This window comes from Macrotis lagotis, chromosome 2 (genome assembly GCF_037893015.1).
Source record: "Macrotis lagotis isolate mMagLag1 chromosome 2, bilby.v1.9.chrom.fasta, whole genome shotgun sequence".
NCBI classification, from domain to species: Eukaryota; Metazoa; Chordata; class Mammalia; order Peramelemorphia; family Peramelidae; genus Macrotis; species Macrotis lagotis.
The window spans coordinates 328,874,795-328,902,439 of record NC_133659.1 but is presented as its reverse complement, the minus strand read 5'-3'; the positions used below and the strand labels follow the sequence as shown (position 1 = coordinate 328,902,439).

At 50.9% G+C, this 27,645-nt stretch overlaps 2 protein-coding genes across 2 annotated transcripts; both read left to right on the top strand.

Annotated features, from left to right (window-relative positions):
- Positions 1-183: 183 nt before the first annotated feature.
- EIF3D (eukaryotic translation initiation factor 3 subunit D) lies at positions 184-7,608 on the top strand. Its single transcript, XM_074226836.1, has 15 exons — positions 184-291; positions 1,349-1,481; positions 1,782-1,827; positions 1,990-2,126; positions 3,323-3,408; positions 3,700-3,772; positions 3,948-4,060; positions 4,208-4,340; positions 4,686-4,833; positions 5,016-5,146; positions 5,232-5,317; positions 5,397-5,526; positions 6,393-6,535; positions 6,633-6,913; positions 7,460-7,608. The coding sequence occupies exons 2-15, from the start codon at positions 1,359-1,361 to the stop codon at positions 7,471-7,473; spliced, it is 1,644 nt and encodes a 547-aa protein (XP_074082937.1). The 5' UTR covers positions 184-291; positions 1,349-1,358; the 3' UTR covers positions 7,474-7,608.
- Positions 7,609-8,537: 929 nt separating this feature from the next.
- FOXRED2 (FAD dependent oxidoreductase domain containing 2) lies at positions 8,538-26,785 on the top strand. The gene is made up of 8 exons (XM_074226835.1): positions 8,538-9,404; positions 10,532-10,783; positions 11,655-11,930; positions 12,289-12,455; positions 22,001-22,166; positions 22,759-23,000; positions 23,826-23,996; positions 24,588-26,785. Exons 1-8 carry the CDS (start codon positions 8,782-8,784, stop codon positions 24,821-24,823), a joined length of 2,133 nt encoding a protein of 710 aa, XP_074082936.1. The 5' UTR covers positions 8,538-8,781; the 3' UTR covers positions 24,824-26,785.
- Positions 26,786-27,645: the final 860 nt, after the last annotated feature.

The following is a 27,645-nucleotide window of genomic DNA, read 5'->3' as shown; positions in this document are numbered from 1 at the left end:
GTCCCGCCCCTCTTTTCTCCCTGGAAGGCTCGGACGCGTTTCCGGCCTTCGCGTCCCTTTACGGCTCGGCGGCTCGGCCCCGCCCTCCGCCTCCCCCACCCGAAGAGAGTGAGCCGGCGCGCTTTCCCCGCTGTTTTACGACGGGTCCGGCCGCGCCGCGCCGCTTTACGGCGCCGGGTGCTGCGCGCGCACCACGGGTCCCTTCCCGGTCGGCCGCAGGAGAGTGGTGGCGGCTCCGGCACCCTGTCCGGAACCATCCGTCTCCATCGGGACCGGCCGCGGCCTGAGCAGGTGAGCGGCTGTGGCCCCGAGGCCAGGGGACCCGCGAGAGCCCTCGACTCGGGCGGAGCCCGGCGCCTGCGCTCCCCGAGGCCCGCGGCCCCGGCCGGGCCTCGCCCCACCGGCCTCAGTTTCCTCGCCCGGCTGGCGGGCCGGGTAGGGGGTTGGTCTGCCCCCCGTGGGACCCCCGCCCGGGCCCAGCCCCAACAGCGTGCATTCCCGCTGTGCTTGGAGCTCCGGGCCCCCCCAGATCTTGGGGAAGATGGGGGTGCCGGGCCACAGGCTCTGCAGGCGGCCCCCTTCGTGCCCATGCCCACCGCCAGGGAGGGGGAGGGCCATGTGGGTGACCAGGAAGGTCGCCCGGAGGCCGGGACCCGGGGTGGGGGCTCCCCAACACGGGTGATCGGCCTGGCCTCTCAGTGCCAGTGGGCAGAGGTTGTCATGGTGACGGACCCCAGTAGTGTCAGTCACAGGCTTCAGCGTGACAGCGCCGGTGATGCCAGTCACAGGGCAATGACCCGAGTTACGTGGCTGCCAGGTGTGCCCGAGGCTCCTCATACACTGACCCCTCCGCTTTCATCTGCTCGTGGCCAGGACAGAGCCAGACACTTTGTCATTGTGAACAAAATTAAATGCCGGAGCTCCTGCCCTAGTTCAAGTCTCCCTCCTAGCCGGGTGATCCTGGGCCTGTCAGTCACTTCACCCATTGGCCTCAGTTTCCTCACCCGTAAGATGAGCTGGAGAAGGGAATGGCCATCCTCTCTAGCGTCTCTGCCTAGAACGTCCCAATTAGGATCCCAGAATCTGAACAGTGGCACATAAGCAAGAGATGTTTCGGGAAAGCATCCGTCGTGCCGGACCTCAGACGTCATTCTTCCAAGCTTGGCTTGGTCAGCTGTAAACTTGGGTCATAAAACCTGGACCTGCCTGCTTTGATGGCTGTTGGAGCCAGGCAACTTAGCACATACATGTAGAGAGCCCTGGAGGAGTCTGGGACAAAACGAGGGTGTGTCTGGGCTCCATCCCTCTGAGTTTCTCCACCTCTGGTTGTAATATTCTCTTTTTTAAGGATTTACAAGATGGCAAAGTTTGTGACTCCTGTGATCCAGGACAACCCCTCGGGCTGGGGTCCCTGTGCAGTCCCCGAACAATTCCGGGACATGCCCTATCAACCCTTCAGTAAAGGAGATCGGCTGGGAAAGGTAATTAGGAGTTAGTAGGGATTCTGCTCTGGGAAGCCATGACGGGGCTAGCCTGGCGCTGCGGGCTTGACGTTCCATTCTCTCAAAAGCACAACTCCCCTATTCCTGGTGCCAGTGCCTGCTGAGACAGGCCATGACCTTGTAAAAGTGGCTGTGACAGACAAGACGCTTCCCAAGGCTCTGGGGGCCCGTTCTTTTGTGAGCAAAACCACTCTGACTGTCACTGACTTGGGATTTCTAAGACAGCAGACACTTGGCCTCTTAACCTGTGCATTTCTCTCTCTTTGTCATCCCAATTAGGTTGCAGACTGGACAGGTGCCACCTACCAGGATAAGAGGTATACAAGTAAGTGTTACTCAACTGACTTTCTCAAAATGTGATGGGAAAGGGATTGTTCTACTGTGTGACCCCTTGTCTGGGCCCCTCTCTCCATCAGAAGGCATTGGATTCGGGGTCGCAAAGGCCCCTTTCAGCTCTAAGTCCATATCCGTTGTGTTGTCTCTTCAGATAAGTATTCCTCCCAATTTGGTGGTGGTAGTCAATATGCTTATTTCCATGAGGAGGACGAGACCAGCTTCCAACTAGTTGACACAGCCCGGACCCAGAAGACGGCATACCAGAGAAATAGGATGAGGTTTGCCCAGGTAGGGCCAGGCCATCTTGGGGGGGGGGGGGTTGTACTATTCAAGCTATTAAAGATACTGGCTTATGGAGTTTGGGGTCCATTCATCCACAAAAATCAAACTTTTCTTGGGAAAAAGTGGCCCATTGGCAATTGCTCACTATGCCAGGGGTCTCTTGGACTCCTTATAGGCAGAGCTAAAAAGGATTTATTCTGGAGTCTATAAGCATTTGAGATGTTTAGTGGCCAGTCTTGTGACTCTGGGCAGCTCTCTAAGCCTGAGTTGTGAGATAGGTGCCAGCTAACACCGATGGAGGGCATCCCCTCACCTGAGAACTCCTAGACCCCAGAAATCACAGCTCCAACCCCCAGTGGCAGGGAGCAAGAACATCTTGTCACACAAGGGTCAGCTGAGCATAGTGACTGTAAGAAGTTGTAGCCCAGCCTTGGGACATTGAGCTTCATAATATTTCCAATAAAATGGTACCCATGGATGCCTGGAGGCACAGCAGGAGCAAGGGCGGCCCTGTGTTTCAGCAGCATGCTTCTCCTGAGAAAACTGTCACTGAAGTCAAGCTAGAATTCCTTTTAATGCCTTTAACAGCCAAAGTTTGATCATTTGAGTCTTCAACCTGAGGGAGTTCGTTTTCAATCCCAGTCAGGAGGCCTAGGAGGGAAATAGGAAGGGGAGAGGGTCTGAGCAGGTAGACAGGATGCCCACCACACATCCAGGGCAGGCTCCCCTCCAAAGGGAATCAGAACCCAGCAGGACCTGGTCTGCCATTGATGGAAGAGCAAGTCTATTCCTGTGTTTCCTGAAAGCAGCTATAACTTAAGAGTAAATAGCAGAGGAAAGGCCTTGAAAACTCCAAAAGATGCTCTTCTGCCAAATGTACCCTTGCTAAGGCCTTCTCTGGAGATTGGGCTGCATTTGTTCCTGTTAGCCCGGTTAACTGCACTTGTGGCTTTTCTGGACCAGATGATCCACTCTTGCTCAGTAAGCTCAAGTGGGAAAAGAAGGTTTTTCCAAATAAATTCCCAATAAAGTAGCTCCGAGGGAGGTGGGGGTGTCAGCTCCTCATTTCTCATGTGCCCCAGATGCAGGGCTGACCTGGAGAACCATGCTGTTTGTATGTAGAGTTGTTCACCCTTGTCCATCATGGTCGTCCCCTCTCAGACAGTGTCTAATGTCATACTTCTTTCTTCCCTGGTCCTCAGCGGAACCTTCGCAGGGATAAGGACCGTCGTAACATGTTGCAGTTCAACCTGCAGACCTTGCCCAAGAGCGCCAAGCAGAAAGAGAGGTAAGGGCTGGTTTCCCCAGACCAGATGGTGCCAGACTGTGACCCAGAACAGAAGGCAAGGGACTCTTGCTCCCCCAGGAAGGAGGGGCTGCTGCCCAGCCTTTCCTGTTCTCCTCTGGGTGACTTTGACTTCAGATTTCTAGTAATTGTCCCAGTGACAAAATGCAGGAAAAACACAGGGTCTCTTAGAGCTTTGCCAGAGAGAGTGTTCATCCATCCATTATGAGGAGCAGGCCAACCCCAGGCACCCCTTCTGCTTTTGCTAAAGTTGAATTTTCCTTGACTTTTCAGAGACCGCATACGCCTACAAAAAAAGTTCCAGAAGCAGTTTGGAGTCAGGCAGAAATGGGACCAAAAATCCCAGGTAGGAGCCATCCTGGAGCTTGGGGTGTGGCCCGGTGCATCTGCAGTGCCCCCAACCTTCTGGGGGGACAGGGAGGCATTTCCTTTCTCCTTCCTCTGCCCATAGAGAAAGCCCTTGGCCTAGCAGAGGCTCCAGGGTCAGGTACCCAGCCTTTTTCTTTGACTTGCCTCCACAGAAACCCCGGGATTCTTCAGTTGAGGTTCGGAGTGACTGGGAAGTGAAGGAAGAAATGGATTTTCCTCAGTTAATGAAGATGCGTTACTTGGAGGTGTCAGAGCCACAGGACATGTGAGTGGCCCCCTCCACAGTGGGTGTGCTCCCCAGGGCCCAGGCCACAGAATGAGCAGCTTTTGAGGAGGCTGCTCTTTGACCTTTAGGGAGAGAAGGGGCTGGCCCCACCCCCAGCCCATCTCTGATTCCCCTTCTCACCTGTAGCGAGTGCTGTGGGGCCCTGGAATATTACGACAAAGCCTTTGACCGGATCACCACAAGAAATGAGAAGCCTCTGCGGAGCATTAAGCGCATTTTCCACACTGTCACCACGACAGATGATCCCGTCATCCGCAAGGTGCCTCCTTTTGCTCTGCTCATGGACTCCTCTGTCCTTTCTCTAAGGCTCCCAGGCTAGACTTAGAAATTCTGTGTTGGAGCTGGATGTCCAGGCTCCAGCCAACCCCAGCCTTATGTGTGGAGGAGGGATGTGATTTAAGGCAGAGGTCCCCCACTCTGGGTGGGGTTGGGATTTGACTCTGCAGATGTGCTTCCCTGGCTGATAGGTGCCACAGCACTGGCTTGGGGGCCACATCTCAACCTTTTCTGCATCTCAGTAGACACAAGGTAGATAGGCACCAACTTGGCGCTTCACCTGCCCCTGCCCTTGTGAATGATTGATCCTTTACTGTTTTCTCGGCAGCTGGCAAAGACTCAGGGCAATGTGTTTGCCACAGATGCCATCCTGGCCACTCTGATGAGCTGCACCCGCTCAGTCTACTCCTGGGATATTGTCGTCCAGAGGGTTGGGTCCAAGCTCTTTTTTGACAAAAGGGACAACTCGGATTTTGGTGAGTTTTCCTAGTTAGTGGTCATTGGTCCAGAAAGATTCCTTTGTTAATGGGCTCGTCATCTGCCCTTTTTACCTGCAGTGCCTGCACTCCTGCCCTGTAGAGGGGAGGCCTGCACTGGATGTGTGGCAGGCACCCTGTCCTTCTGCTCAGACCCTCTCCCCTTCATGTTTCTTACCTAGATCTCCTGACTGTGAGTGAAACTGCCAATGAGCCCCCTCAGGATGAGGGCAACTCCTTCAACTCGCCCCGGAATCTTGCCATGGAAGCCACCTACATCAACCACAACTTCTCCCAGCAGTGCCTAAGAATGGTAAGGAACCATGCCAGCCAAGCCTGTTACCGCAGCGGCCAGAATCACTGTGCCCCATTCACCTCCTCTTCTGAATTCTGTGCAGGGAAAGGAAAGATACAAGTTTCCCAACCCAAATCCTTTTGTGGAGGACGACATGGACAAGAATGAAATTGCCTCCGTGGCCTACCGGTAAGAGGGTCTTTCTTTGGTGGGGCAGGAGGCTCAGGCCAGGGCTGGGCTGCTGAGGCTTCTTTCTGGCTTCTCCCAGATACCGGAGGTGGAAACTTGGTGATGATATCGACCTCATTGTCCGCTGTGAGCATGATGGAGTCATGACGGGGGCCAATGGAGAGGTCTCCTTTATCAACATCAAGACCCTCAATGAGTGGGATTCCAGGGTGAGTGCTCTTCCTGGCCCCTCCAGGACTCAACTCCTTTTTCCTCTTCTTTCCCAGTGGAGGGACCCAGACTTCTCAGCCAGCCCAGCCCTTCTTCCACAATATGGGGCATCAGCATCTTGTCCCCCTTCCCTGCTTCATTTTAGCCTCCCCCACCCTGGCTTTTCACTGTCTAGATAGATTTGGTGTCTTTGAGTTTTTGTTTTTCTATGTAATACCTTGGTCTGAGGACCCCCTTCCTGCAAGCTTCCTCCCTGGCACCTGTCCTGGCCTTAGCCTCTCCATCCTAGGCTAAGGGGGGTGGGGACTGTTAGTGGCCACTGTTGCCATCAGTCCTCATTCCGCCTGTTCTCCCTTGCCGTCACCTCACTGCTTCAACACAACAAAAGCTGGTGCAGAAGCTCTTGTGTCCTTCCTTGGTTATATTCTCCTGCATGGGGTGAAGGGAGAAAAAGCCCCCCACACTGCAGTGATGAACTTGGGTCCGTCCTGGGCAGAAGGACTGAGGGGCTGCCCACAGCCCCCAGGCCTCTTCTCCTGGCTTTCTGGGCCTTTAGAAAATTACCCACCCCCACAGCTCTATCACTGGGGATCCTATTAATCTACAAGCCTGCCCTGGGCCCCTTTCCCTGCTTTTTGACAGCCCTTGGTATCCCATGCCTCCCTCCCATCCTGGCGCCTGGCTTCTCTACCATTTGGGTGATGCTCCATGGGTCCCTCTGACTAAGGGTAGGAAGCCTCCCTTCTGCTCCCATGTGCCAGAGGCAGATGCCTGGTTGTCCACGGGCAGTGGTGGTTGTCATCGGGACTGGGGCCGTGGGAGGGGGATGCTGACTGCCCACCAGTGACTGGTCTTGTTTTGACAGCACTGCAATGGTGTGGACTGGCGTCAGAAGCTGGACTCTCAGCGGGGGGCAGTCATCGCCACTGAGCTGAAGAACAACAGCTACAAGCTGGCGCGTTGGACCTGCTGTGCTTTATTGGCCGGATCCGAGTACCTCAAGCTTGGGTGAGACTGATGTCCTCTGGACCCCCCTTAATGCAGCATGCCTCTGGGTACCCCTTGCCCCTCCGTTACACCACCCCCCTCTCCCATCTGTCTGCAGCTATGTGTCCCGTTACCATGTCAAAGACTCAGCTCGTCATGTCATCCTGGGAACCCAGCAGTTCAAGCCCAATGAGTTTGCCAGCCAGATCAACTTGAGCGTGGAGAACGCCTGGGGCATCCTGCGCTGCGTGATCGACATCTGCATGAAGCTAGAGGAGGGCAAGTACCTGATCCTCAAGGACCCCAACAAGCAGGTGATCCGCGTCTACAGCCTGCCTGACGGCACCTTCAGCTCTGACGAGGATGATGACAATGAGGACGAGGAAGAGGAGGAGGAAGGTTTGTGCTCCCCAGTCCCTTGGTGTCCCCAGACCTTGGGGGGAAACAGGGAAGGGTTAGTGCCATAATCCTGGAGAAGGTTGGAAGGGGCCACCTAGGGCAAGGAGGCCTCGGGCTCACATCTCTAGTGTGAGATCCGTCATGGTAGGGGATATGGGTGGGGTCCCCATTTTCCAACTGAAGATAAATTTAATAAGTAACAGCGGTGGACTTCCATTCTGGGCCCTTGATTCTGTCACTCTGGGTGTGGTGGAGACGAGAGACCATGGACCTCTGAGAGCCCCGGGTGTGGGGAGGAAGAGCGGGGGTCCAGTCCTAGTTCAGATGCTGACTAGCTAGGGGAGCCAGGCAGCCAAGCCCCTCAAGATGGGGAGACTCTGATCAGCAGCTCTTGAATCCAAAGCCACTGACCACCAGCATGGGACCGAAAAGGAACTGTGCGGGCCCTGTTGGGAGGACCTGGTGGGATCATTTGAGATGTTCGAGGTGGGAGAATGGTTGACCTTTGCTGTGCACTGATGCCCTTGCCCCCTTCCTCTCTTTCAGAAGAAGAAGCGTAAGCAAAACTTCGAGGCCACGCAGCACCTGCAAAGTTTCATTCTTTGTCTGGAAGGGACTGAGGAGGCCGTGGGGATCGGTCTTGTCCTCGGACAAGCTGAGCTTTAATAAGTGAAATAAAAGAGAAGCCTAATGAATCAGTCGTTGTGCTCTGGGCGCTTGGTGTAGTCACTGACCATGGGGACTGCCCCAAAGGCATCATGGGGGGTCAGCCTTCAGCGGCCTAGGTCAGGGTGGGGGGTTGCGACCTATGAGAAGTCACTGTGGCTGAAGGACTCGGAGCCCTGTAGCCCCCCACCTGAACCCCAACCCAAGCCAGGCTGGTTCTCAGCACCACTGACCAGTGGTTACAAAGGCTCCACCATCTAAAACCCCGGGGAAGCCTTTGGCTGCTGTGATGGGGTTTCTGGGAGGCAGGGCCCCCCCAGCCCCAACACTTCCCACATGGGGAGGGAGCAGCCAGGGGTGCTGTGAGCTGGGGGGAGCGGGCAGCCAAGGCCTGGGCAGGTCTAGCGTGAGATGGGGGGCCCTTAGACCTGGGCGTCTGGGGAGCCAGGTAGCCAGGACACGGGTCCAGGAGGGGGGCCGGTCCGATGGGTGGGAGGGCGGCCTGGGCCGGCCGGGAGGTCTGCACGGCGCAGCCGACGGGTGTCCCTACCCCCACGGGGTCTCCCGCCCCCTGACCAGCGGGCATCGGCCCGGACGCATGCGCGCCGGCAGGGGGCCCTCAGGGGGGAGCCGGCCCCGCCCCGGAGGGGGAGGGGGAGGGAAACCACCCGGTTGTTCTCGGGGCCTTTAAATCTCGGCGGGTCCCCTGGCACGTGACGCGGGGCGCCACGTGACGCGGGCACCGGGGACCGGCCCGTGTGCGCAGCCGCCGCGCGGGCCCCGCCCTCCCCTGCTGCCGGGGGCGGGGCCCGGGGCTCCCGCGAGGCTCCGCCCCGGCCGCGCCAGCCTCGCTCTCATTGAGCGCGCCGCGGCCTCGCGAGCGGAGGCTCCTCGCGCTGCTCCGGGCTGGGGACCTCGGGGGGAGGGCGCGGGCGGCGGCGCGGGAGGGCGGGGCTTCGGAGGGGGAGGGCGGGGAGGGGCCTCGCGGGCCACGCCCCTCGGGAGGCCACGCCCCGGCCCGCCCCCTCCCCTCCGGCCCGCCCCCTTGGGCTGGGGGCAGAGTGCCAGTCTTGCCCACTGGGTGCCGCCCGGGGGGGGGGCAGCGTGGCCCCCTAGAGCCTGGAAGGAGCGTGCAGGGTCCCCTCCCCTCGGTCCAGGGAAGCAGCATCCCTAGCAGTTGCCACGGCAACGGGGAGGATGTGATGGGCAGGCGGGTCCCCCCACGTGTGGCCGCCCCCTCTCCAGGACAGGGACCTCGGCCCCCCCCGAGCGCGCCCCCCTCCCCCGCCATGGCCCCGCTGCGGGCCTCGGTGCGCTTGCTCCTGACCCTGGCCTTGCCCGCGGCCTTGGGGCTGGGCCCCTTCCCCCAGGGGGGCCCCTCCCCCCGCCGGGACTACTGCGTGCTGGGCGCCGGGCCCGCGGGGCTGCAGATGGCCCAGCTGCTGGGCCAGGCCGGCCGGGACTACGTGGTGCTGGAGCGGGCCGCCGCGCCGGGCAGCTTCTTCACGCGCTACCCGCGCCACCGCAAGCTCATCAGCATCAACAAGAGGTTCACGGGCAAGGTCAACGGCGAGTTCAACCTCCGCCACGACTGGAACTCGCTGCTGAGCCCCGAGCCCGGCCTGCTCTTCCGCCACTACTCCCGGGCCTACTTCCCCCAGGCCGACGACATGGTGCGCTACCTGGGCGACTTCGCCGGCCGCCTGCGCCTGCGGGTGCTCTACAACACAGCTGTGGTCCACGTGGCGCTGCGCCCCAGCCCGCGGGCCTGGAACGGACACGTCTTCGTGCTCACTGACCAGCGGGGCCGCCACTACCAGTGCAGGTACCCACCAGTGCAGGTACCCACGGGCCGGAGCCGGGCTGTGCCCTGCGAAGCCGGGCCTGAGAAGGTGGGCCACAGGGCCCAGCCCTGCGAAGCCGGGCCTGAGAAGGTGGGCCACAGGGCCCAGCCCTGCAAAGCTGGGCTGCCGGGGCCAGCCCTGTGAAGCCGGGCCTGAGAAGGTGGGCCACAGGGCCCAGCCCTGAGAAGCCGAGCCACGGGGGCCAGCTGGCAGCTCAGGAAGATGCCCACCCTCGGTCTGGGGAGGGGGTCGTGGCAGAGGAGGGAAAGGGGGCTTCTCTGGGAGACCTCAGCGGGAACCAGGGCAGAAGAAATCAGGGAGAAACCACAAAAAGCAGATTTGATTTGTCCCCATAGAGTGGGGGAGCCTCCCAAATAAACAAGAACCCCATCCTCATGAAGGAGGGTGACCCTCAACTGTGTTGGAACCTTTCCTTGAAGGAGGTTCTCAAGAGGACAGCCACTAGGCATGGTAGAGCAGAGATTCCCACCAGAGGAGTATGGGACAAAATTCTGTCCTAAGACCCCACACATTGGTTCTGCTTTGTGTGACCCCTTGGCCAAGAAGCCCAGGTCCTGGAATCCTGGTTCTGCTTTTTTATACCAGTCACTAAACCTGCCTGGGCCTCAACTTCCTCAACTTTAACATGAGGGTTAGACGAGGTCATCTCTAGGTTTTCTTTCCCTCCAGCTCTAGGGCTGCACAAGTGTCTGCTGCCTCATCCTTTAAAGACAGTTGTTGAGTTGTTCTAAAGTCATGCTTTTCAGTCTGATGTTGGGGTTTCCTTGACAGAGATCCTCACTTTACAGATAAGGAAACTGAGTTAGAGGTGAAGTGACTTGCCCTGGGCTATGCAGCTGGGAAGTATCTGAGGCTGGATCTGACCTCAGGGAGATGAGCCTTCCAGGCTCCAGGCCTAATGCTCTAGCATCCCCCAGCTTCAGACACCTCATGAATAGGGATTGTTCTCTTTGTATTTGCATCCCCACCCCCCTCAAAGAGTACCTCAGATACAGAGGGCATTTAATTAAGATGAATTGGTGATAGAAAGAACCAGTCAAACCAGCCTTGGGACTAACCAGGGCATCCCTGACTTTTCTCCCTGCAGCGTGCTCTTGGTGGCCACAGGTGTGTCGGTCCCTAATGAGATTGACTTCCCAGGATCAGAATATGTGGAGGGGTATGAGTCAGTGTCTGTGAACCCAGAGGACTTTGTGGGCCAAAATGTCCTGATCCTGGGCCGTGGGAACTCAGCCTTCGAGACAGCTGAAAACATCCTGGGTTATACCAACTTCATCCACATGATAGGCCGCTCCAGGATCCGTCTCTCCTGGGCCACCCACTATGTTGGGGACCTGAGGTAGGGGACCTGGTGGGGTTGGGGGCTGGGGAGAGCAAAGAAAGTCAAGATTCTATATTCAGGGGTTTCAGAAAGAGCTCTACCACTCTCTCTCCCTTTCCTCTTTCCTCTCTCTTTCTCTTCCTACCATCTCTCTGTCTCTTTTCTCTCTCACACACCCTCTCTTTCTCTGCTCTTCTCTTTTTCTTCTTTTTCTCTCTGTGGCTCTGTCTTTGTCTCTCCTCTCTCTCTCTTTTTCTTTTCTGTCTCTCGCTCTCTCTCTAACTCTCACACCCAGAGGAGAGGTGGCTGGGTGATTTCATAGGGTGAGGGGAAGGCTTTCCAAATAATTGCTCTTTTCACATGGCTGTGGATCGTAGATACACTCAGGAGTCCAGAAGGGAAATGTCCATTGGTTAAAAAGATTTGGGAATTTCTGCTTTCTTTATTGAGTCCTCCTCTGAGGCTTTCCCAATGCATGGATATGACCATGGGTACTTGAAAGCTCTGCCTATAGAGCCCAAGCCTGGACAGGGTGTACCATCCTGAAAATGCTTTGAGAATTGGCTCTGTGATGGACCCTGGCACTAGAGCTACAGGAGGTTGAAGAGGCTCACCTGGCTTCAGGGTGGTGAATTTCTTAGGCCCAGCTCTCAAAAGTCTTCCACTACATCAGCAAAGAATTGCAATCAGAACTAGTGTAGAGGGTCCCCAACCCCAGTGAAGTCACAGGCTAACAAAGCCTTGAAAGACCCAGGAAGAGGTGCAGATGCACTGTCAGACCTCTTATCAGGGACCTTGGGACAGGCTCACAATTAGTAATCATCAGGGCAAGATCTAGTTGTGTCCTCTCTTCATGACTGAGGCTTCACTGTCTCTCTCTGGGCCCCAGAGCGGTCAACAATGGCCTCCTGGACACTTACCAGCTGAAGTCACTGGACGGGCTGATAGAAACTGACTTGAAAGACCTGGCCATCGTGAAGGACAGTAAGGGCAGACTGCACGTCACCCTGCGGATCCTCATGGACAAAGCCAACCAGAACCCCAACGCCACTGCCGAAACCATCTCCCTCCCCCAGGATGAGGTGGACAACTTTGCCTTGCGTGTGCCCTATGACCGAGTGATCCGCTGCCTGGGCTTCACCTTTGACTTCTCCATCTTCAACAGGTGAGTCTGAGCGAGGGTTCCACTGGGCATGACTGACTCTCCAGTGGACCAGTCCTCCTGCAGAGGAGGGCCAATCCTGGTTTGCCTATACCTCTGGCCACCCACAGGGGTCATTGCTATCCTCTGGGAAGAGCTGTGGGTCAGGACATTAGACTGAAGCCTTCCAGAGGCACAGCTTTGAAGTTTTACAAACCCTGGGTCCATAATTCCACTTTCCATTTTACAGAGGGGGCAGCTCGAGCCCAGAAAAATCTAGAATTCATCCCAGTTTGGGTTCTTGAAGCAAGGCTGCCCTCCCAGTTTTAGGGAAGCTTGATTTCCCCAAGCCCAAGTGGTCTTCTATCCTTTCTTCTTCCAGCACTCTTGGATTGGCCCCAGGGAAAGGGCAGAAAAAAAAGTACCCACTAATCAAAGCCAGTTATGAGTCCAAAAGAACCCGCGGGCTCTTTGTTCTGGGCACTGCCAGCCACTCTGTGGACTACAGAAAATCTGCTGGAGGTTTCATCCATGGATTCCGATACACAGGTGAGCATAGCAAGTCACCAGGTCACACAGACTGAAGATCTTGGGCTTCTCGGTGGCTGAGGGTAGCTAGCCCAGGCTCAGTCCTTTCTATTCCTTCCCTGCTGAATGGGGTCAGAGCAGAATCCTTCCCTGGCCTTCCCTGGATCTTCTGGGGGGTGGGGGGTGGATAGGGTCCTAGGAGTTGGATAGCATTTCTTCAACCATAACTTGTTCTAACAAATTGCTCCATTTTTAGCCTCAACAATAAAATGTCTGTGACCCCTTCCTCTATTAGTAGAGATAACATGTTGGTCTTGGAGGAAGGACCTAGGTTCTGATCTTGCCTCTGCTATTTAGACCTTAGGCAAGTCTCTAAACCTCAGTTTCTTAAATTGTAAAATGAGAGGGCTGAACAGGATGAACTCTTTGATCCCTTCTGGCTCTAAATCAGTGCACCTATGATCATGTGATAGTCATATTCATAATTTCTCTGCATGAGGTGGAGAAAGACATTTTATGGCTGGGGGGGTAAGTCAGAGGAGCTGATGAAAAGGTACATTATGGATCTTTCTTTGATTGGCCTCATGGCCAGCTGATTACCCAGTTTTATTATTGCCTGTTCTCATGTGGAGAATTTGAATCTCCAGGTCAGGCAGTATCTGAGCAGCATCCAGGCTTCTGGTTCAGTTGTTTAAGTCACGTCCAACTCTGTGTGATTCCCCTTTGGGTTTTTCTTGGCAGAGATACTAAAGTGGTTTGCCATTTCCTGCTCTAGCTCATTTGATAAATAAGGAAACTGAGGGAAACAGGGTGAAGTGACTTGCCCAGGGTCACACAGTTAGGAAGTGCCTGAGGCCAAATTTGATTCTTCCTGACCCTAGACCCCACACTTTATGCACTATGACACCCCAGCTGCCCATATCTAATCTGGTTCATCCTTAAAGGAATCTACTCCTCCCCTCCAATAATAACCTCCCTGACAAGTGGTCATTCACCCTCTGCTTGAAGACATCCAATAAGGGGGAGCCCACCACCTCCTGGGACAGCCCTTTCCACTCTGGGAAGGTGGAGATTGACAGGAAACATTTCCTGACCTCGAGTCTGACTTGGGATCTTTGTGATTTCCTGCCCTCAATCCTGGTTGACCTTCAAGAACTCATAGCTCGATCTCGTCTTTGTTCACATGAAAACCCTTTGACAGCTTCTTGTCACCTGAGTCTTCTTCAGGCTAAAAAGCCCCAGTTTCTTGCCCTGACACTCACATGATGTGGACTTGATCCATCACTCTCTTGGTTGTCTTCCTCTGAGTTCTTCCTAAGTTATGGTAAGATGTGGCCTGCTCAGGGCAGAGATCAGACAGGTTCTCCCCTCCTTAGTCCTGGAAATTGCAGCCTCTTAACACAACCCCACTCACTTTCTTGGCTGTGGAGTCACACCACTGATTCATATGGAGAAGTGGGCTATCTGATCTTATCCAAGACTCCCATCTGAGGACTAGGGACCCCTGGCACCATCAGATGACAGAAATGCCCTTCCTGCTTTGATGGCCTGACATCCCTGTCCCAAGGGGGTGACCAAAGTCCCTGGTGATAAGCATGATATGAGAAACTCACACATCAAGAGGAGCAACTCGTCCACCCTGAATGGTGTCCGATAAGCTCCTTCACCTTCCCTTCCCTCCCACTGACTTCCATTACTCCAAATAGAAGGGGAGGACGGAGGAGCAGTGACCACCCGAAGAAGAATGGCCTTGACTAGCTGGGAGCCACAGGCTATTGAGAGCTGGGAAAATATGGTAGAGATCATGACTGGTAGAGATGGCAATACTTTGAGATCTTATAGTGCAGCTTCTCATTCTGCAGGTGAGGACACTGAAGTCTAGAAAGGCCCTTGTATTGCAATGCTAGTGGCTGAGCCAGGATTTGAAGCCAGATCCTCCAGCATCAATTGAATGTATCCTGCTTCTTCCTCCCAATCCAGTGTTTCCTACTCACCAGTCCATAACATTTCACCCTCTTAAAAACCCACAAACTTGGGTGGGGGGGATCTCCTCTTTCTCTTTGCTGCTTTCTTTTCCTTCTTCCTCTCACTGGCTCCTGCTCCCACCCCTGTGTTCCCCTCCAAACCAAGACTTCAGGGGGTGGATATCCCTCCAATCTGCCATTTGTTTGGGTTGGGAGCCCCCTTGTTTTGTGAGTGAAGACTGGGAGGCCCCAGAAAAGGAGTGTGACTTGGAGAATTATCAGATTATCAAACCTAAGAGAGAATCCAGCCCTCCCTATTCCTCTCCCACCAGCTGAAAAATATCCATCCTGAGTTGTAATTGCCACACAGCAAAACTATCTATTCCAATGAACCTTATTGCATTGTTGTTCTTTTTAGCTATTTTAAATACCCCCTGGAAGTCAAATGCAAAAACCCACCTCCATGGAAGACTGAGCAGGAGCACACCAGCCAGGGAAGGGGAAATTTAAGGCTCTCATTAGCAATGGAGCCCAATGCAAATCTCATCTCAAGCCCTGCAATAGATCGTTCATTTGGCTATTGAATGCACAGTTTATTGCACTATGGGGTTCCACGTGGGCCAATTAATTTTACCATAAAAACCATAAGGGCTTTATATCCTGACATCTCTGTATTTAAACCCAGAGCCCAACATTGACTTAATGCTAGCTTTTACATTTCATTATTCCTCCAATTTGGCGAGGAAGGTTCATCATTTTCTCTATTGATTTCCAGACCATATATTTTACATCTGTATGCATGTTGTCCTGGAACTAGCCTGGAGAGGGTTTTTCAGCATCCTCTCTGCCCCCCGCCCCATGCACACACCACCTACTGTGTCCCTAGTGAGTTTTGGGGGAAGATGACCCTCTGTAAAACCCTGTTGGATGAGGGGTAGCTAGGTGGCGTAGTGGATAAAGCACTGGCCCTGGAGTCAGGAGTACCTGGGTTCAAATCCGGTCTCAGACACTTAATGACCTAGCTGTGGGGCCTTGGGCAAGCCACTTAACCCCATTTGCCTTGCAAAAAAACCCCTCAAAAACAAACAAAAAAAAAAAACTCTGTTGGATGGGTATGTGGTAGCAGAGAAAGTGTTTTAAATAATGAGTGAGAAGCCAGAGAACATTATAGTGGGATTGTCCTGCTCTCCAGCCCCAATAGAATGCAAGCATGATGGAATTGTAAAACACCTTGGTTTGGGACAACTGGATCTAGGAAATTCTTGTGTGTCTGTAAATGGTGCAGCAATTGTCTGCCCATCCTTTATAGGGATTCTGCTAAACAAGGTTTTCTAGAGCCTTGTATTATCTTCTTTTTTTTTGTTTAAGGCAGTAGGTTAAGTGACTTGCCCAAGGTCACACAGCTAGGCAATTAAGTGTCTGAGGCCGGATTTGAACTCCTGTCCTCCTAATTCCAGGGCCGGTGCTCTATCCACTGTGCCACCTAGCTGCCCCTTCTTGTATTATTTTCAAGAAATGTACAAAATGTCTCCCCCCCCTTGCTTCTCTGTCTCTTTGGTTCTGCCCTTTTCTTTCCCCATTAACTCCTTAAGGCAGCCCAGGAGCCATGGGTTAAGGCTGGCTGTTAGGAGAAGTTGTCTCAAGTGTAATGGGCCTCGTGGAATAAGACTAATCCCTCTCACCTGGTGGCCTTTTGGGCACCTTTGCTTTCTAAGGATAATCCCACCCTCATATTGTGAGGTCATTCTTGTCACCCTCTCTGGTTGCTCCCCAGTTTGTCAATGACCTTTCTAAAGTAAGGTGTCCAAAAGAGAGATTTGGAAATCAACTTTTTTTTTTAGGTTTTTTTTTTGCAAGGCAAATGGGGTTAAGTGGCTTGCCCAAGGCCACACAGCTACGTAATTATTAAGTATCTGAGACGGGATGTGAACCCAGGTACTCCTGACTCCAGGGATGGTGCTTTATCCACCGCACCACCTAGCAGCCCCCAGAAATCAACTTCTTAAGGAGATGGGAATCTTTGAATGCTGTTTAGATTTCTAGTCTTCGTTTTAATGGGTAAAAATGATGGGTTCTTGGGCAGCTAAGTGGTGCAGTGAATAGAGCACTGTCAGGAGGACATGAGTTCAAATGCGGCCTAGCTGTGTGACCCTGGGCAAGTCACTTAATCCCATTGCCTTACAAAAAAAAAAAAAAAAGGATAGGTTCTTGAATAGGAATGACGTATAATGGGGCCTTCTGAAGGCAAATTTGCCTGGAGGTATGTGTGTCTGATCAGATAGAAGAAGAAGAAGCTACTGCCTCTGTATGGCCAGCCACCAAGCCATATAACACAGAGAGTGCCAGATAGAAGACATATGAAGACTATCAGTAGAGATGCTAGGACTTCTCTGGGGACAAAATTTAGGAAGAAGGGCAGAAAGAAAAAATTAATGGCTTCAATATGTCAATACACAGTGGAGCAAGATTATGGAAGGAATAGAAGAAAAGAAGAGCAAGTAAAGAATGGAAGGAAATTTGAGTTCAACCCTGGGAACTGATGGGATGTGATTCATGACATGGTCTTAGAAACAAAAAATGGATTCAAATGGAACAGATGAGATGAAAGGACTGGACAGTTAGAGTTGCATTATATATCATATTAAGAACAATGAGATCTCTGTCCTGGACAGCACAAGAGCACATAAGAAAGGTCAGTGGAGGAAGAAGGAACAGAAGGAATGTGGTGGTGGGAGGATGGTACAGATTGCCCATCCAGAACAAGGACATGGATGATGGGTTTGAGAAGCTGGTCACAAACCCAGCCCAAAAGCAGAATATTCAAGTGATGGGATGGAAACTCCCATTGACTACTAGAATGTTCTCTCTTGGACAGGGAGAGCAGGAGAGGAATTTTTTAATTAATCTGAATGATAACTTCATGCATGAAGAATTGCTTTGTTGAAACAGATGCTGACCAATAAGAAAAACCAGTTGCCAAAACAGAAACAAAGGGAATCTTGAAAGGAAGCAGCTACTCCACCTTATAATACGTAATGAATAAAGAAGGGAATAAAGTTCTGATAGTGGCTCAAAGAGAAACTATTCAGGGAACATAGGCAGGGAAAGAGCTCCATATCTGAAAGAAGTCGGGACCTCATGGAGCAACTTAGATTTTGAAAAGACCTGAGCAGAAGATGCAAGTGAGACCAGGGTACTGAACAGAAGCATGATCCTAGAAAATGAGTATCCCAGGAACTAAAATTCAGCAAAAGCAGAAGCTGGCACTGATTGCTAAGAAAACAAGAAGCTGGCACTGATTGCTAAGAAAACAAGAAGCTGTCACTGGATACTGAAGATAGCGAGAGGCCGTCATTGAATGCAGAAGATAAAAAGACTTTTTCTAAATGTGTTGAGTTGGGATATAGAAGAGGATGATATGAAATGATGGAGAGGGGAGTGGGAATCAATGCTTACATTTTATTTTACTTGAATCTTCTCTATCGAGAACTATCTCAAAACTGGCAAGAATAAAGCAATAATGATCAACAGGAAATTGAAACCAAAAATAAGTGAGGAGCTGACAATGAGGCACCTCCCTACTCTTTGTGAATTCAAGTTGTCAGGCCTGGACAAAGTCGATCCAGGATAACAAAAGAACTAGCAGATGTGTTTGTTGAGTCATTTTTGGTAATCATTGGGAAATCATGGTGAAAGGGGGAGGTGCCATATGGCTAGAGATGGCTAGATAGCCTGATTTCAAAAAAAAAAGGGTAGCGTCATCAAAGTATAAACAAGTGATCTGGTCTCCAATTCTTGGCAGAATTCTAGAACATACCATTAAAAGAATTATTTGTGAATATTTAGAAAAGAAATTTCTAGTCTATAGAGTAGTTAGAAAAGGAATCAGTAAGGATCACATGGATTTATCAAGACTGGGTCATATGGGGCAGCTAGGTGGTACAGTGGATAGAGCACCGGCCCTGGAGTCAGGAGTACCTGAGTTCAAATCCAGCATCAGACACTTGATACATACTAGCTGTATGACCTTGGGCAAGTCACTTAACCCCATTGCCTTGCCAAAGGTCATACTGGATAGCCTCATCGTCTTTTTATTATAGTTTGTAGACTAAAAGAAGAAAAAAATTCCACATAAGCTTTCTTCTTCCTGGCAAAATCTCATGAAATCCTTGGGAATAAAACTGAGAAATGTGAAGTAGATGGTTGTACAGTTAGATGGTTCAGAATTGGTTGACTCACTGGCCCCAAAGAGTAATAATTAATGGATCATATCATCTTGGGTTCAGTTCTATAGTAGAGAGCCTCCAAAAGCCTCAGTCTCCTGCTGTTCAGCATTGGTAGCAATGGTGTGAGTAAAGATGCAGAGTGCTGGGTTATCATTTTCTATTCTCTTCTCACCAGTGCCTTAGCTTAGGACCTCATCACCTGATATCTGTATGTTGGATTGAGATGCCTCCAGATACTGAAAGATTCCCTGCAGTCAGAGATGTTGACGCAGAGACTGGACAACAGTTTACTGGGGACTCTGAAGAAGCTCCTACTGTTTTGATTCCTACTCATGCTGAGATTGTGGCTTAATGTAGATCTGCTCTGTGCAATGCCCTTCATATACTAAGGAGAAAACTGAAGAAATAGGAATTGACAATTTAGTTGGAAAGAACATAATGAACAATGACATGTGGTTGTGTGACATCAAAGAGATTTTCATAGCCATACATGACCTGAAGAGAAGGTAGGCTAGTCATAGATGAAGGGCATGGCTAGCAGAATTCACCCCCACCTACTGGTAGACTTCCTGTGAAGAATTTATGAAACTATGTGGATAGGAGTCACAGGCTGTCATCTGGAGAACTGGACAGAATGTCCTTATCCTGGAGAGTGTAGGTCCACGGGGGTGTAGGCGTTTTTTGGAAATAAAGAGCAAGACTGAAGAGACTAGGCTTCTGGGGGAGAGGGGTTTTGATGGGTGCCTTTGAGATGAGTAGGTGTCATATGTTTCATTGTTTGTTGTTTGCCCTTCGTTCTTGAAGAGGACCACGATACTGAGAAGGCAATTAGGGGAATGGGTTTTTCAGATGAGAAGTACATGGACAAAGGAGAGAAAGATATTTATGTGATATGTTTAAGTAACTATGGATTAGTCTGGCTCAAAGATTTCCCACAGGGAACTAGTGGGAAACAAGGTTGGCAACATTGATTAAGATCAAATTGTTAGAAGCTTTGAATGCCAGAGTGAGAACATATGAACTTTATCTTGTAGATAATAGGAAGGTCACTGAGCACAAAGACAACTGATAAGAGCTTTTTTAAAAAAATCAAAATTAATCTGTTTGCAGTATACATGAGGTGAGAAAGGCAGGAGCCAGAGAGCCCAGTTAGGAGACTCATAGAGTCACACATTCAGGCATCAAATGAGAAGACCCGAAGCTAAGATGCTGGCAAGAAGAGAAAAGAAAATGAGATGAAAACAAAAAAACTACTAAGGAAGAATTAACAGGGTTTGATGACTGATCAAATATGTGGAAGCAGACAAAAATACAGTGCTAGCAAAGGAACAATGAGAACAGCTGTGTATCCAGCAATAATCCAATGCCGCCCACACTGCATGGGGAAGCAGCTTTTTCATATAAATGTCAAAAAACTTCCCTCCCCCATCTCAACCTTCCCACAAGAAAGTGACTTATAAGCAGCAGAATGTTACCTAAATGTGAAGCTCCGATTATCCCCCCCCCCTGCCCCCCAGCAAGTACACAAACTTTAGAATAGATCGGCATGTTTTTGTTTTTGCCTGACAAAAGCTACTGTTCTCCAAAGGCAAATCAGGGACCAATTCCCAAGACTGTAGAGGGGGTGTGTGTGTGTGTGTGTGTGTGTGTGTGTGTGTTTGAGTAATCTAATCAATTTAATTCACCAGCTGTTTATTGGATGGCTACCACACGTCCTGCCACGTGTTGGGTGAAATCCATAATGGAGAAGGCGGCAGCATGGCATCACAGATAGCAGCCTGAAAACCTGGAGTTGGGATGATCTGGTTTCACATCCTTAAACCTTACTAGCTGTGCAGCTGTGGGCAAATCACTTCCCTTCTCTGGACCTCAGCTTCCTCATTTATGAACTGAAGAGATAGGACTTGGATCTCTAAATCGTCTTTCATCTCTAAAATCTGTGATCCCACGATCCTGTTTACAAGGAGCTTCTTAATCTAGCGGGGAGCTGATGAAGCCATAGTGAAGAAACAGATGCTAATACGTATGCTCCAGATTCTCATGGCAGGTGAGAGATGGGTAAAGGTGTAGCAGCATAGCCCAGCCTTGGGAGAAGAGACTGAGTTCAAATCTTCCCCATTCCTTGGGAAAGGAGCATAGACCTGTCTGGACCTCAGTTTCCTCCCCCTTGGGCCTAAGGACTGGTCCTCAATGATCTCTGAGGTACTAGCTCATTTTCCTCTTGGGCTTCAAAGCTCAGGGGAACCTTAAGTTAGGTCTTGGAGAACTGCCTTAGGAAGAGCAACAAAGGTATATCAGGAGGTGGGGATTGAGTGACCCAGAGTCAAGGGGTACAAATGAGCCTGTCTCTGGGGGAGCTTCCAGCAAGTGGTGGGAGATGCTTTGGAACAGAAACTGGGTAAACTGAATGAACATATTCAACAGGAAGCAGGGACAGCTGCAGCTGCTTGATCAGTGAATCCTGTGATGAAAGGAAGTGTTTTAGGAGATCTAGCTTGCCAGGAATGGGTGAAGGAGGAATCCAGGCAGGGGGGCCGCTGCAGCATATGGCCTGGGGAAGGGAGTCACCATATTAGAAAAGAGGAGAAAGAATCTTTTTTTCCTTTTTTTTCTTTTTGGAAAATTTTTCATTATAAGGAGTAACTTCCTGGGAGAAGGAAGGAGAGAGGGATACAGGGGGCCATCTAGGCCATGGGGAAATACAAGATAGCAGTAAAATCATATTTCAGTGAATTGGGAAAAGAAGACATCCACCTGATATTTTAAAGGAAGAATTGACAGAACCTAGTAACAAACTGGATCTAGATGGTAAAGGAGAGGAAAGACATCATGCTTGGAAGAAGGGTGGGAGCACTGAGGCAAAGAGAATGGAGAAGGGGGCGGTTGGCAAGTGTGGGAGAAAGATGATAAGCTTGGCTTGGGATGTGCTCTTTGATGGGAGGAAGGCCTTCTGCCTCCTCTCTCTCCACCTCCCCAACACCCCAGATTGTTGGACCAGGTAAGACAGCTTATGGATGCTCAGGAAAAGCTGGTGAGGCCTCCATAGGCCTCCTGATTGAGAAATCAAATAGCAGATTTTCATTTATTATAGCAGTGTGCTAGTAAATGTTTAACAACCATCTCCCGGGGGGAGGGAGGAGAGGAGAGGAATCTGTTCAGAACACACTTTTAATCTGCAGTATTAACATTTTTCTCCATCACTTTATGTCTAGACAATCAACAAAACAACAAACCAAACACTGACTTGTAACATTTGCTGATTTCCAAGGAGTAAATGTTCACACTCAACATTCAACCATCAGCTCTCTGGAGCCCGTTCAAGCTGATTTCCACCCACCCCGATTTACAGGGTTCCCTTCTTCTGTCTCCGTTTCAGCCCGAGCAATTCACCGCTTATTAGAACATCGCCATCACGGCATCCCCTGGCCTTCCCCTGTGTATCCCATCACACAGCTTACCAACACCATCATCCGTCGGGTGAATGAGGCCTCGGGCTTATACCAGATGTTCAGCGTGCTGGCGGACATCATCCTTCTGAAGGAGTAAGTCACCATGCCCACCTTTCTCCAAACCCACCAGTCTTTGTTTATCATCTTGCCTATGCAGTAGCCCCCTGCCCTGCTGTTTCAGAACTTCCCTTCACTCTGTAATGGCAGCAATGTGGTCCCAGGGCCTGTTGGGCATTTCAGAACTTTGGGACAACCCAATAGTCTGGTACTATCCCAAGGCAGCCCAGAGAGGACTGGCTTCCTGCTTGGCTCAGCAGTGTCGATTGAGCGTGGAGAAGGTCACTCCAGCCAGATAGTCACTGCCTATCTCTGCCTTCCCCCCCCCCACCCTGTTCTGCACCTCCACCCCTGGCTCCTTGGGGCACCCTCTTTTGTAGATTATCCCATGTCTTCATACAATTATTAATTCTATTGCGCAGCTGTATATAAATGAAATCAGCTTCTGGTCACAGGTCCCAATCCCCCAATTTTCCATATTTAATAGCTCTCATTTTGCAGTTTTACATTTTGGAGGTATTTTTCCCAGTCTATGCCCCTGACTAACTTGGGATTTGGCTTCAATGACACAAAACAAAAGGTTTAGGCCCCGCAGACTACTCTGGCAGAGCCCTTGTCATTTCCCTAGGAATGCCACAGGCTTTGAGTACCTGGAAGAATACCCCCTCAGGATGCTAGCAGAGTTGGAGACCCTCACGGGGAGGGAAGCCCAGCATGGGCTCTTTGTTGTCACTATGGAGTACGGCAAGAACTTCTCAGGGCCCGACAAGGACGTCTTCTATTACGATCGGGCTGTGGGGGACGTGGAAGATGCTTGGCAGTCCAACTTCCTTCACCCGGTCATCTACTTCTATCACTGCCTCCCCACGGGTGAGTTGGACCCTTCACTATTCCCATCCTTGGCAGCAAGGCCTCCCCTGTAGAGAGCCACCACCATCCAGATACCCAGAGAGAGATGGACACTGGGGAGCTGGCTGAGAAACCAGACCAGGGCACCACCAGAATAGTTTAATAATAATTCCTAAAAGAAGAGGAAACTAGAGTGGGTAGACTCCCACATGAGCGGGCCCACATTGGACGTGTCTGGGCAGAGTAGGAAGAAGGCCTTTCAAGGGTGCTAGATGGGAATCGTGATCTGATCTCTGGTTCTAAGATTGGCAGAGCACTTTCCACATGTTATTGCCTTGGATTCCCCCTCCCCAAACAGCCCTATGGAGCAGGTGCTATTAGTTCCCTGGTACTGTCATCACCCCCATTTTACAAATGAGCAAACTGAAGTTTAGAAAAGGTGGAGTGACTTGCCCAAATCGCACAGCTAAGAAGCATCTGAGATTGATCTGTTCTTCCCATTTCCAAGCCCATCCCTGCACTCACACCACGAAGCTGCCTTGGTGGTTGAGTGTTAGACCAAGGGATCCCCAGTGTCCCCACAACTTCTGAGGGTCTGGAAGCAGACACTGGCTCAGAGAAAGACCATGATGGTATGAGACACAGCCACATCTCCACTGTCCTGGGACTCTGGGTCTATCAGGAGAGCACTAACCCTGTGATTCTGGCCTATCAACCCAGCTGGCCAGCAACTGACCATGCAGCAGGAAGGAATTGAGGGGCCGTGGGTCAGGCTACCTCCCCCCACAGACTGCAGCGGACAGCTCCTGGACTCGGCTTGTAACAGACTCTGTTTCTCCCCTCCAGAGAAGGAGATGGCGTCCCGGGCCCCAGACTGGCCACTGCCTCGCCCAGTCGCCATCCACCACATCGTGGAGGACTTCCTGACAGACTGGACTGCACCCAACTCCCACATCCTCCCCCTGAGAAGGTTCTTGGAGAACTGCCTGAATAGTGATTTGCGCAGCTTCTATGCAGGTAACCCAGGGAAGTTGAGGGAAGACCCACAGGGCATCCCTGGTAGCTCGTGGACTATTCTGACCTCTCTGCTCTGGCCTCTCAGCTGCCTATTCCTCCTCCCTCCTTCCTCAGCTTCCTTCATTGCTGCCTGCTCCTACACCTTCCACATAACCAGGCCTCAGGCTGCACATCACCCTCTGTGGTAGCTGCCACCTACTGCTCCAGTCCAGGCTTGGGAAAGCCACGAGGTCCGTTCACCCTTGCCAAGTTACCCATGAGTACAACTCATAGCAGGGGCCCCTTCTTTTAGGAGCTTAGCTGCTTTGGTAGTGAATTTTGGCTCATGGATTTTTTTTTCCCCCTCAGAATACTTTGTTCTTTAAGCCCAAGTGACTGAGAAGCCTGGTGATCCAAGCTGGCCATTGGTAGAGTGACCCTAAATTTCACCCTCCTCCATGGTAAAATACTGGTACCAATATATGCAGTCAAGGAGCCTGGCTTTCTGCCACCCCCACCCCTATCCTTGTTGGCTGCTGATAAGGTGGGCTTTCCACCACTTCCCCAAACATTAACCCATTGAAAGCCTTTCTCACTGTTATTTTTGGACAGAGTCCTGTTTCTTCTTCGCTCTAACACGCCAGAAGCTGCCCCCCTTCTGCCAGCATGGGTACATGAACATGCGAGGGCTTGTGGGGAATGAGAGACTTAGGAAGCATGGGATTGAAAGTGGTCTCATGGAGGACTACACCGCCATTAAGGAGCAGCCAGTTGCCCAGAAGCCAGGAGACCCCGGCATTCCAGTTCCCTCATCCCAGCATGACACCAGCACTAAGGAAGAGCTCTGAGCTAGAAGAGACTCGGTCTTCCCAGGCCTGGGGGATCCTTCCACAGGCTTTCGACTGCCAAAGACCCGCTCAGCCCATTGTAGGTGATAGGACCAAAGCAATGTGGAGGACCGGGAAAGGCAGAAGGCAAGGACATTCTCTCTGTCCAGATCCAAGACCTAGCAGGTCCCTATTTGGGGCCGCTCCTCCTCAGGGATTGAGCTGTTATCCCAACTGGTGCCTGTCTCTAATCCAACAATCACAGAACCTCGATTTGGCCAAATCATGTGACCTTTGACTTAGCAGTTCACTCTCCTTCTTTGGGGAGCAGTCTTGCTCTCCGGAGGCCTACACTGAAGCTGTATTTCACGGAAGATTTGCTGGCTTCCCAGGAGCACCCTCCCCTGATGTCCACCAGATTAGGTGTCAGGTGCCCAGGGGGCTGCAGGACCCTCTTGGAGGTCAGCTCCTCCTCCCAGGAACCAAGGGAGGCCTATTCCCCCAAAAAAGTTCTATTCCCCCCCCGGCCCTGCATCCAGTCCAATCTTTGTCCCAATTTGGATCCAGTATGAGACGCCTTCCCAGTAAACCCTTCCAGAGCCCCAATCCAGGGTTCTCATTTTCACTCTGTGACCCCAGCTCTGCCCTCTTGGCATCGTTTGCAGCGCCTCCCCAGCCTACACTCTCATGCATGGGGAGTGAATGTGATCATGTTGTCTTTGTCTCTTCTCATCAATATGATAAGGAATTAGCTCCTTGGTCCAGGCTCCATAATTTTTCACCCATTGCATCATCAGGCCTGGAATGGTTTCTGACAATGAGGTGGAAACCATGACTTTTGTTTTTGCTGAAGTTGAGAGGCTTCTCTTCTCCATCGTCCATTCTGCTTCCCCTTGTTCTTGCCACACTTCCTCCTCTGTGTGTATGCAGGGGTCCCCTCCCCTTATTCTCCAGGAGCCACAAATCCCATTTCCATATTCCTTTACAGACTCCAGAGGCTAGGAATGCAGGTGTCATTCCCTATTTCACAGATAGGGGACCTGAGACCCAAGGGGTCAAATGACTTGCCCAAATTCACATAAGGATTTGCAGCCGGGTCTTCTGTCCCACAGTCCTCTAGTTCCTCTTTGCCATTTAAACTCTTGCATAAATAAAGAAAAAAAAAACTTTTCTATTTTGTCTGAATCTCATTTGAACTAGAAGGAAGCATTTATGAATTAGGGCATACTCCAGCTGGAGGGTGGAGGTGACCTTCTAGAAGTTGACTGGTAGAGGAGAAAGCGGCTCTTTTGACCACAGCAACATGTGAACAGAGTCTTTTTTTTCCTCCCTCAAGATTAGACAGATGGCACTCAATTTTCTTCATTCAATGGCACAGGGCAGCTCTTTTCTTAGGGCCAAATGCTAAGATGAGTCCCCTCAAGTTCCCTGATCTAGGACTCCCTCCCACTCCTTCTCTACCCTGTTGTCCAGCCTCATGATTCCATAACACCATGTAGACAGAGACCCATCTGTCTGCATTGGGTTGGACACAGAAAAACCTTCAAAATCCTCATCAAATCAGAGAAGAGTTATCAGCAACAAAAGTTAGAGTTGACTCTAAGGTGGGTTAAATTGTCTCTGGCTGCTTTGGGGGCTGATCACTGGGAGGGGTTTTTCCCGGTTGCCAGGAAACAGAATTGATGCCATCCCATGTGAATTCGCATTTGCTGACCATGTGGCATCATCTAGTTCCTCTGTAAATATATAAGGTTAAAATGGATCCCAAATCCTATCGTACCCAAGACTCCTACCCCGTTGAGTTGGAGTATGTGCTTTCATCAAAGGCTGCTTGAAATCAGCTTGGTCGATAAAAGACCAAGCTACTGTCGTCACCACTGATTACTGTTGTCTAAGTATGACATCTGCTGTTTTTCTTCATCTGCTAATTCAGTCAGCATTCCCACCAGATTGATTCACTTTTAATAAAATTATCATTCCATTGTCTGCAGTGATTAGCTGTCTTTTTTTTAACATTCTGTTTTATTACTCATTTTCAGATTTCACACATAGAACTGCTTCTATCACCACAACATTTATTTGATTTAGTCTTGATTTTTTCATCCTTTTCAAAAAATAAGTGTAATTAATTTGAAGACTATATATGCCATAACACATGGCTATTTCTCTATGATCCTCAGCCATCTATATCCTTGCTTTTATTTTTTAGGCTTTTGCAAGGCAATGGGGTTAAGTGGCTTGCCCAAGGTCACACAGGTAGGTCATTATGAAGTGTCTGAGGCCAGATTTGAACCCAGGTACTCCTGACTCCAGGGACGGTGCTTTATCCACTACGCCACCTAGCTGTCCCTATCCTTGCTTTTTTGTTTCAAATTTTTATCATCCAATTTAGGACCTAAGATACTTTTTTTCCCAAGTGCTCTGTTTTCAACTGGACCAAGCTCCACTTTTTCACAGGATTTTTTTTGAAGTCAAACAGTGATGAGAATCAAATTATACTGAGTAGACCCTGGTGTCTTTTCTAGGGAGCTCATAAAAAATGATTGGTCCATCTGGGGAGAAAAGTAATTAGAGCTGTAAGAAAGAAGCATGCTTACTTAGAACATGGGGGTGGGGTTGGGGGGGTAACACATAGTGAAACGATGAGCCCACACTCCTGCCATTGGATTATGAGGCACAATGTGAATAGAGGGAAAAACTGCTTCCCTAGTCACCCATATGTAGCCAGGAAGTACAATTCTTTTTTTTTAAGTATTTTTTAATTACATGTAAAAACAATTTTCAACATTCATTATTCCACATTCTCTCCCTTCCATCCTCTTCCCCCTTCATTGAGAAGGCAA

Coding starts and splice junctions, on each gene's coding strand:
- EIF3D (XM_074226836.1), top strand. CDS start 1,359: ATGGCAAAGTTTGTGACTCCTGTGATCCAGGACAACCCCTCGGGCTGG. Junction 5,147..5,231: donor CCCAGCAGTGCCTAAGAATG/GTAAGGAACCAT, acceptor AATTCTGTGCAG/GGAAAGGAAAGATACAAGTT. Junction 5,527..6,392: donor TCAATGAGTGGGATTCCAGG/GTGAGTGCTCTT, acceptor TTGTTTTGACAG/CACTGCAATGGTGTGGACTG.
- FOXRED2 (XM_074226835.1), top strand. CDS start 8,782: ATGGGCAGGCGGGTCCCCCCACGTGTGGCCGCCCCCTCTCCAGGACAG. Junction 9,405..10,531: donor GGCCGCCACTACCAGTGCAG/GTACCCACCAGT, acceptor TTCTCCCTGCAG/CGTGCTCTTGGTGGCCACAG. Junction 12,456..22,000: donor CCATGGATTCCGATACACAG/GTGAGCATAGCA, acceptor TCTCCGTTTCAG/CCCGAGCAATTCACCGCTTA.